We start from the raw sequence: 9,675 nt of genomic DNA, 5'->3' as shown, positions 1-9,675 counted from the left end.
AGGGACATGGTGTAACCCTGCACAGCCCACCCGTGCAAGTGGGCAGGGGTACCCCACTGTCAATGGCCATGGGGCGCCCAGTGCCATGGCTGTGCCTCCTAGTGGGGCAATCACATCCCCAGTGCTGAGCCCACCAAGCATCCTGGGACTGACGAGGAGCGGGACTGGGCATCCCTCTTGGCCAGTGCCCAGACATCCCTAGGCATCTTGGAAGCCCTGGAAAAGGCTCCTTCACTGTGCTGAGAAGTGGCCCCAGGCCATGGTGCTATAGGCAGAGGGAATGGGCAGGGTCCAGGGACCTGGCCTTGTGCTGGATGCGGGCACTGGGGCTGGTGCCGGGGCTCAGGGACCCTGGGAGTGGGACCCTGGGCTGGAGACTCGGCACCTCTGCCCCTCTTTGCGCTGCAGAGAATCTCTTTTGTGTCAGTCATTTCTCTTTGCAGAGACGTTTTTTAAGCAGATCTTTAGTTCTTTACACACTAACGGAGTCGCCGCGTTTTGTCCTTTGTAAAGATTTTAAAACCAAGTGTTCTTGATATAAAATAAAAAGCCAGTTAGAAGCCAGCGTGTGCGCACGGTGCCGGCCTCCCATGGTGCCCGCCTGCTGTGGGTGGGCACCAGGCAGGGCAGTGCCTCTTGCACTGTGGGGCTGCGCTCTTTTGTATTTTTTGATATTCTCCCTCCTCTGTCACCCGTGCCCACGTATCTCAGCCAAAAAGCCTATCCAACGGCCTGCCTGCGAGCACCCCTGCCCCGGTCCCTCACTGCCACCACTGGCCAGTGCCACCCCCGCCCCTTGTGGGCATCACCTGCTCTGAGCACTGTCTGTTCACTCCCAGGAACCCAGGACAGCCCCTCATGCTCCCCACCCTGCCCTGCTCCCCCAGGAGCATTCCACATCCCTTCACCACTGCCCCAGGGCTGTGCTGTGCCCTCCCTGTCCATGCTGTTTCCCAAAAGCAGAGCCAGTAGTTTGCAGCCTTCGGCAGGAGTGAGGTGACAGGAACAGGGTGAGCTGCTTACCAACATCAACTCTGCCTCCTAGGTTACTTCCACTGGGGCCTTTACCCCATCGTGGGCTCACCCCAGCTCCAGCATCCAGGATGTGCAGCTGGAACAGACACCTGGGTAGGAACTCTGGGGGTGATGCAGCCTGTGTGGGGCTGGGAGCACCTGTTCTGGGGCATCTGTTGGGCTGTTGTGGCCACGGAGCCACACATGGCTCTAAGCAAGTGGCTTTGGTGTGGTTGGCCATGGAGAAGGAGCTGCAGGGGATCCCACGTGGGGTACCCCAGTCTCAGACCCCCAAGGTGAGCACTAGCACCTGGGGCCTGGGGAGGCAGGAGAAAGGGACAGGTCCTTGTGGGGACACCATATCTTGACCCTGTGCAAGACGGTCCGGCTGGCAGACGCTGCCCGTGCTGGCGGCCGTGACGCACCGGTGCCGGCTGGCCCTACTGCCCGGGGCCAGCACATCGATGGCCCTGCTGGCCCTACTGCCCAGGGCCAGCGCAAGAACAGCCCTGCACCCCGCCCCAGCCCCCACCCCACGCAGGGCTGAGGGTGAGGATGCTCGTTGGAGAATGTATTTATACCCTGTCTCCCGCGCAGAGTAACAAATTCCAAATAAAACAGAAGTGATATTTTTAATAGCGGTGTGTCTCGCCTCTTCTTGGAGCATGCAGGGCCTGGGGACTACAGGACTGGGTGGGATGCCCTGTGCTGGTCCTCATGTCCCTTGGCACCCAGCCACAGAGGCAGCAGGAGGACCCTGGTACCATCCCACCATGTCAGAGTGCTGGACCCCAGTGCAGCAAGCTGGCACCATACCATCCAGGACTGCCAACACCAAGTGCCACAGTGGGGGGGAGTGTCCCCACATTCCCCCAGCCCTGCTGCCCCCAGCACTGGGACTTCATGTGGAAATGCATCTGTCCCAGAGTCCCCTCTCTCCAAACTTCTTCAAACCCCTTCCCCAGCCTTTCCCAGCTCAGCTCCCTTCCCCCTACTTGCCAAACAGAAAAGCTGCTGGTTTCATTTCTTTTTAATGTAATTTCAACTGGAGTTGCCATGGAAACCAGGAACAGAGTGGGGGGGCTGAATTGCCTCCAGGCAGCGTGCAAACACTGGAGTCAGGGCCAAGGCCCTGAGCCAGGGGAGCTGGGGCAGGCAGGGGCACAAGCTGTGCAGGAAGCTGAGTGTGAGGCTCTGCCTTTCTCCCCCCGGAGGGCCTTTGCAGCTCCAGTGCCATGGGCACATGTCATCCTGTTCAGCACCATGCTCCAGACCCTGTGCTGGACCCCCCTAAAAGCCCTGGTGCTGCCCACTGTGGTATCCTACATGGTGCCTAGTGCCCTCTCCAAAGGGTGATGCCTTTCTGCCTCAGATTAGGGGCTTGCCCTGCCCTTCTGTCCCCTCTCCTCATCCTTGCACAGCCCCAGCTGCATGCTGCCACATGTGCCAGCATGGCCAACCCAGCTAGGACCCCAAGGCAAGCTGGTGACAGACAACCACTGCTATTATGCTACTGCCTTTGCAAAACTCCTGAGGCTGCCATCTGTCCAGGGTGTCCTTGACCATCAACAGCTTTTCTTTGGAGACATGGCAAAGCTCAAGGGACACTGTATCCCACAGGGTATGAACAGTTAACATCTGCGTGACAACTCTGGGACATCCTCTGCTTCAGGGGACATGTTTAGGGCTGTTGGCAAGGAGAACCATAAGGGAGCTCAGCTATAAAGGTGTCCCTGGCATGGGAGGCAGTGAGTGACCCGTGGCTGGCCTCTGGCTGCTCGAAGATCCACAGCCGGCAGGAGGGCAGGGATGCTGCTCTTCACGGAAGCATCTCTGGGATAGTGCCCTGGTCATGCTACACACACCTCTGATGCACCTAGGATACAGGAGAGCACTCACAGGCAGGCAGGCAGGACAAGCTGCTAAGTCTTATGCTACAACCCCCTCTGGCCTGTGCTGCAGCAGCACAAAGGATTTCTGTGCTCACCCACTGCCAGTGACCTTCCTGGCAGTTGACTCAGAGCAGAGGGTTTTGACTTTCTGAGAACAGCAGCCTGGATCCAGGGATGCCTGTGCTGCTGCCAGTCCAAGGCTGGAAGCCCAGCAGCCCCTGCACCGCAGTGGCCATCCAGAGACGAGGCTGAACCATTCACAGGGCCAGCTCTGCCTGGAGCAGAATGGCCGGGGAAAGTAGACTCTCAAAGCCTCCTCCGCAGTCCTCCTGATGGTGGAGACGTTTCAGTGATGGTTCAAGCTTGATTTCATCCATCGTACCGACACAGACTGCTGGGCTGCAAGTTCTCTGACCCTAGCAGGGCGCCAGCAACTGCGTCACCCCAGTCCCACCATCCGCACTCTGGCTCAGTCCTGCCCATCTCATCAGCCTGTCTGCGTTAGGCGTGCCCACGTCTTTGACCTCTTCGCTGCAACTTCAGACATCAATTAACAAGTAGCGTCATTAACAAAGAGCCCGCTTCTGGCCCACGTGGTCGCGGGCGGGGCAGTTTTCTGAGTCCTGGAGGCAGCGCCGGCCGCGGCTGTTCAGAACAGCCCGTCCTACCCCGGCGGCTGTTGCAGTTTAACCCACGGCCAACAGGCGAGGGGGCTGCCCGCGCTCCCGGCCACCCCTGGGGCCTCTGCTCCTCCCTGCTAGGACAGCGGGCGGGCACCGTGCTGGACAGCAACGCCCCGGGTTCCTCCTCCTCTTTCCTGTTTTGTTTTGTTGTTTTTTTTTTTTTTTTTGTTTGTTTTTTTTCTCCATTTTTACCAGGTTTTAGATAGATTCCCACGCTGAGCCCCGCCGGGCGCTGCCGCGGGCAAGTGCGGCCCCAGTCCGGCCCCGCAGCGCCACCTGGTGCCAAGGATGGCGACCACCCCCCGCCGCACGGCCCGAGCCCCCGGCGACCCTCGCCTGGCTCCCAGCGCCCCCCAGTCATCCCTATCCTGCTTCCCAGTAATCCCCAGTGACCTCCCGCCTGGCTCCCAGGGCCCTCCAGTAAGACCCCAGGACTGGCTCCCAGGGATCCCTCTCCCCACGCCAACCTCCCACTGCGCTTCGTCCCGCTTAGCTGAGCCCACCCCAGTGCTCACCAGTCTACCATCCAGTCTGCATCCCCCACCCAGCCTCATCCCGCCAGCCTAGCCTCACTGGCCGCTGGTCCATAGTGTCCCCCAGTATGCCCTCCGCTAACTCCCAGAACCTGTCCAGGGTGCGGGACCTGGGCGGTGCCACTGCTCCCGCTCCTCGCCGAGCGCTGCTGACTCAGGTGGCGGCTTATCAGAGACTCAGATTGTGGCTCCCATGGCCTCAACCCGCCCTCCACCACCAGCCACCGCAGTATCTCACTGCCCACCGCCCCCGCCCCGCTGCGGGGGCATCCCCAGCGACCCCAAGCAGCTCCCCAGTGCCACCCTGCCGTCCCCACGCCGGAGACACCGGCACCATTGTCATCCTCATGCTCTCGGGCTCCTGCAGCCCAGCGCAGGGGCCCAGGATGAGGGGTAGGGTCGCCATGTCCCACACGGGGTGCTGGGCAGCGGGACCTTGAAGCGGGCCAGCCGAGTTAATAGTTGACAGGCTGTTTGCCTTTTCTCGGCTGCACTTCTACACATTAAATCTGGATGTTGGTGGCTCCCAGGGATCAGCCGGCAGCCCGCAGCAGCAGATCAAGGTGCCCAGGAGCTGGGGTCATCCCTGGGATGGAGAGCAGGGCTGCACCACGGTGCATGTGCCTGGCTTGCAAGGAATGCAGCGGGGAGGATGCTCACAGCAGGGGAGTGGGGCCACGGGGACCAGAAATCTGCCCGGGGACCACCCTGGAGGGCTGGCCCTGCCCCGGTGCTGCAGTAGTCCCGGGGCTGGCCCCGGGGGATGCTCAGCTGGGGGGTGAATGCGGGTGGGTGGGAGCCAGGCAGGACACACCTGCGGTGTTTACTTGGCGAGTCGTGCTAGGAGCGAGGCGGTTTGGGAGGGGGTGGGGGACGTGCTTGCAGGGCAGTATAAAGTCCGGGGTGTTACGCTAGAGGCTCACTGCTGCAATCCCGAAGAGCATTGATTGTGCCGGTGTTGAGGTGAGAACCTGGGGACACAGCACCGTTGGGGGGTGGCGGCATGTCCCCCAGGTGGGGAGCACAGCAGGGCTCGGCCCTGGGCCTGGGGGACGAGAGCCGGCAATGCTGGCTCTCATGGTTGGGAGCGGGGAGGGAGCAGTGGGGGCACAAGCGGCAGCCTCACATCTTTGCTGGACGGTCTTTGGCCGCCACCGTTCGCACAGCTCCGGGTGCTCGCACCTTGACCTAAGGGGAGGAGGTGGCATTTGGGATGGCATTAATTGCCCAGCCAACCTGCAGGCACCCAGCTGGTAGGGTTTAATGGATGTGCTACTCCCCATCTGAGGCCGGGGACAAATACCAAGGCACTTGGCGCTATTCCTGCAGGGATGGAGCACAGTGTGACGGTGTGGCTGGGACACCAGCCCTGAGGGGCACGGGGGCTGTGCGAGCACAGGGATTGTTGTCCCTCCCAGCGTGTCCGAGCAGTAGGGCAGTGAGTCCATCTCGGGGAGGAGCTGTACCCCAGTGTACACCAGCGTCACTCCTCCGGACTTTCTCCCGTGGCTCCAACAGCACACGCGGGGCAGCTCCGATGCCCTCACAGACGTTGCTGCTGGCATCAGAGCCTTGAGGAGATGGCAGGACTCACAGCAGCGGTACCCAGTGGCACACCAAGTGCCCGGTGCCAGACCCCTGCTCCGCGGGTGCCCTGTGCCGTCCATGCGGGATGGGCACGGCCGTGCTTCCCGGGGAGAGCACCTCCAGACAAGCGGGGTGACCTGTCCGGCACAGCGATGTGTGCCGTGGGTCCCGGCGGTTGGGGGGGCTGTGGCCGTGGTCGGTGCGGGGCGGGGTGCGGAGGTGGGGGTGGGCGCAGGGCCGAGCAGCGGGAATGCAGCACACAGGCACTTTGTTTGGCCAGGGTGGGCGGAAGTCAGGGCGTTAGATCTGAATGCTAAAGTGTGTTGTTCAGGGACCGATAAAGGCCCCATTGTATGTAAATAGTTTATAAAGCAGCATATGACTTCCAGTGCAGGGCAGTGGCAGAGAGAGACGAGGGCAGGCGGAGCAGAGCTCTCCTGCGGGAGGCATGAGACCTTAGAGGGGCCACTGGGGGCAGCTTGCGAGGACCCTTCCTCACTGGCAGGTACGCGTCGCCAGGATCCTCCACACTGGGGGGTGGCTGGTCCCAGCCACCCAGACTCACGCAGGGGTGGGAAGCAGCTCCCGGGGCTGTGCTGTGCCAGTGGGTGCCTCTGGTGGGGCAGGGGTCTGTGCTTGGGGTGGGGTTGCCCTGTGTTCCTGGGACAGTGGCAGTGCAAAGCTGCACGGGGGGAGCCCCCCCAGCTCAGGGCTCCCTGGCCCTGCTTCTGCAGATAATGGGAGGACAAAGGGAGGCTTTGGTGCAGTGGAGCCCATGAAGCTCCTTGGGACCATTCCTAGCCAAAGAGCTCAGCACTGGGTACTGGGGGTCCCTGTAGAGGTGTGGGAGCTTCACCCCCATTCTCTGTGGCAGCTGTGGGTTAGGATCCCTATGCCAGTGTGGGGTGGCGGGACTGGAGCATTTGGCACTGCTGGGACAGCCAGTCTCCTGCCTGCTCTGTCCAGAATGCTGCCTCGAGCTGTGTCAGGAGCAGGAGCCATGCTGCCATCCTCCTGTCTATCAATTCTGCTGTCCACCCAAGCAGTCAGGGCTGCCACCCTGTTGCTCCCAGGTCCCTCCTGGGGCTGCTGCCACTAGAGCCAGGACCTGCTGGCTCTCAGCCAGGGGCCCTTCTGTTCCTAACCTCATCTCTCACCGCTCTCTCCTGTAGACGTGAGAAAAGATGAATTGGGCTGGCCTCTACACGGTGCTGAGTGGGGTGAACCGCCACTCCACTGCCATCGGGCGCATCTGGCTCTCCGTCATTTTCATCTTCCGGATCATGGTGTTAGTGGTGGCAGCAGAGAGTGTCTGGGGGGATGAGAAATCTGCCTTCACCTGCAACACCCAGCAGCCTGGCTGCAACAGCGTCTGCTATGACCACTTCTTCCCCATCTCCCACATCCGTCTGTGGGCCCTGCAGCTCATCCTCGTCACCACACCGGCCCTTCTCGTTGCCATGCATGTGGCCTACCAGCAGCACCAGGAGAAGAAGCTGCTGGTGCTGACAGGGCATGGGGATGCCAAGCACATGGAAGAAGTCAAGAAGCACAAGATGCGCATAGCGGGGTCGCTGTGGTGGACATACGTCTGCAGCGTGGTCTTCAGGCTGCTCTTCGAGGCTGTGTTCATGTACATCTTCTACATGCTCTACCCAGGCTACCAGATGATGCGGCTGGTCAAGTGCGAGGCTTACCCCTGCCCCAACACTGTCGACTGCTTCATCTCCCGGCCCACTGAGAAGACCATCTTCACTGTCTTCATGCTGGTCACTTCCAGTGTCTGCATCATCCTCAACATGGCAGAGCTGGTCTACCTGGTGGTGCGGGCCTGTGCCCGCCGAGGTCAGCACCACTCCAACCCCTCGTCGGGGAAGGGCTCCTTCTATGGGCACAAGCATTCCTCTGAGTACAAGCAGAACGAGATCAACCAGCTGCTGACAGAGCAGGACGGTTCTCTCAAGGACATGCTGCGCCGCAACTCTGGGCTGCAGGAGAAGGGTGACCGCTGCTCTGCCTGCTAGGGCCACCAGTACAGGGGCTCTGGCCCCACAGCCATCCCCTGTGCCTCTTACTTTCCCTGTCCCAAGGGTAGCGTCCCTCAGGTGCGAGTCTGGCTCTCCTAAATGGCCAGGAGGGCATTGTAGGCCATTAAATCTCAATTCTCAGGTCCTGCCTCCCTCCTTTCTGCTCTGGCTGGGATATGCCAGGAGCCGGGGTGCCAGTGTGGGGTGTCCATCCCTGCGCCCAAGCTCTGGTGGGTGCCACGAGGGGCTGTGGGGGCTGCGTTGCCAAGGCTGAGCTGGGGCTGTGTCTGTGTTGCCCTGGCAGCCTGCAGCGACCAGTGACCCCTGGGTGGCATTGATCAGTGTCCAAGGGCTTGCGCTCCCCCAGTACCAGCCCCTGCAGCCCCGAATATAATTAGAAAAGTGCCCAGACCAAAAATAGAGGGAAAAAGTTTCCCCAGTGGCTGTTTCATGTGCCAGTCACAATGAAAGCCAATGGGGCACGCAGCTGCCTCATGCCCCAATAACCCCACGCCCGCAGTTGGGTGACTGGACAGACGAGCAGGCAGACCTACCCACACCCCACGGAGGAGCTGGGGACCAGCTGGGAAGGGGCCTCGCAGCATCCCCCATCACCCCACTGACGAGCAGACAGCGCGGGAGCACTGGGCTCTGCCCCACACACCGTCTACGGTGAGAGGTCCCCATGCCGGATCGCAGCCGCGCTTCTTCCCTGCGGCTCTCCCAGCTCTGCTGGAGGCCTTTGCTCGCCCTGCCCTCCTTGTGATGGGTTAGGGGGTCCCCTAGGACACAGGATGGGGACGTTCCAGGGACAGCCTTGGGTTGGGTCTGTGCACACCTGCTTGACCAGGGAGCGGGGTGGCATTTTGGTGGGTTGTAGGGTGGCTGTCTGGAGGGTGGCTATCTTGCAGGGCACCACAGCACGTGCCATGGGGGATTGGAGCCTGTTGGGCCGGCTGCTGGAGAATGCCCAGGAACACTCCACAGTGGTGGGGAAGGTCTGGCTCACTGTCCTCTTCGTCTTCCGCATCCTGGTGCTGGGGGCAGCCGCGGAGAGGGTCTGGGGTGACGAGCTGTCTGGCTTCTCCTGTGACACGCAGCAGCCTGGCTGCCAAAATGCCTGCTATGACAGCACCTTCCCCATCTCCCATCTCCGCTTCTGGGTCCTGCAGATCATCTTTGTCTCCACCCCCAGCCTTGTATATCTGGGCCACATCCTGCACCTGGTGCATCTGGAGGAGAAGGCACAGCAGCACGCGGCAGCACGGGCTGGCAGCAGGACCAGGCGGCAGCGCCCCAGGCAGTCCCAGCTCCCTGCAGGGAACACACGGGCTAGGGTATGCATGCAGGGGGCCATCCTGAGGACGTACATCTGCAACATAGTCTTCAAGGCTCTCTTGGAAGTGGGCTTCATTGTGGGCCAGTATGCCTTGTATGGGTTCCAGCTGAAGCCCCTCTACACCTGCAGCCGCTGGCCCTGCCCCAACACTGTCAACTGCTACATCTCTCGGCCCACTGAGAAGACCATCTTCATCCTCTTTATGCTGGGGGTGGCCTGTGTGTCCCTGCTGCTCAACCTGGTGGAGATCTACCACCTGGGCCTCACCAAGTGTCGTCGGGGGCCAGGCCCCAAGTCCCCCATCCTAACCACTTCTGTTGGGCCTGGCAGCACCTATGTCACTCTGCCCAGGGGTGGCAGCCCCCTGGCTGCTGGCAGAACCCCCTCTGGCCTGGCACCACTGAAGAAGGCAGGTGTATGGCTAGGGGTGGCTGCTGGGTCCCATAGGGACATGCGAACAGCAGACCTGGCTGTGTAAATGTGGCCTGTTGGGATGGTCAGGAATGGACAATGCATGAGTGGTCACAGTGGTGGTTATGTCTTCATGGTTCCCCCAGGGCCAGCATGAGAGCTGGGCACGGCCCTGGGGACACTGCTCAG

General features: G+C 61.4%; 2 protein-coding genes across 2 annotated transcripts; both read left to right on the top strand.

Annotated features, from left to right (window-relative positions):
- Positions 1-6,893: 6,893 nt before the first annotated feature.
- On the top strand, positions 6,894-7,733 carry GJB1 (gap junction protein beta 1). Its single transcript, XM_062502822.1, has one exon. It carries the CDS (start codon positions 6,894-6,896, stop codon positions 7,731-7,733), a length of 840 nt encoding a protein of 279 aa, XP_062358806.1.
- A 797-nt stretch (positions 7,734-8,530) lies between these two features.
- Positions 8,531-9,553, top strand: LOC134050023 (gap junction alpha-3 protein-like). The gene is given in 3 exon segments (XM_062502823.1): positions 8,531-8,582; positions 8,585-8,621; positions 8,623-9,553. Coding segments are annotated over 3 exon segments (1,020 nt in total).
- Positions 9,554-9,675: the final 122 nt, after the last annotated feature.

The sequence above is a fragment of the Cinclus cinclus genome, chromosome 15, assembly GCF_963662255.1.
Source record: "Cinclus cinclus chromosome 15, bCinCin1.1, whole genome shotgun sequence".
NCBI lineage: Eukaryota > Metazoa > Chordata > Aves > Passeriformes > Cinclidae > Cinclus > Cinclus cinclus.
Note: the sequence above shows the minus strand (reverse complement) of the source record. Positions and strands in the feature narration are given on the sequence as shown.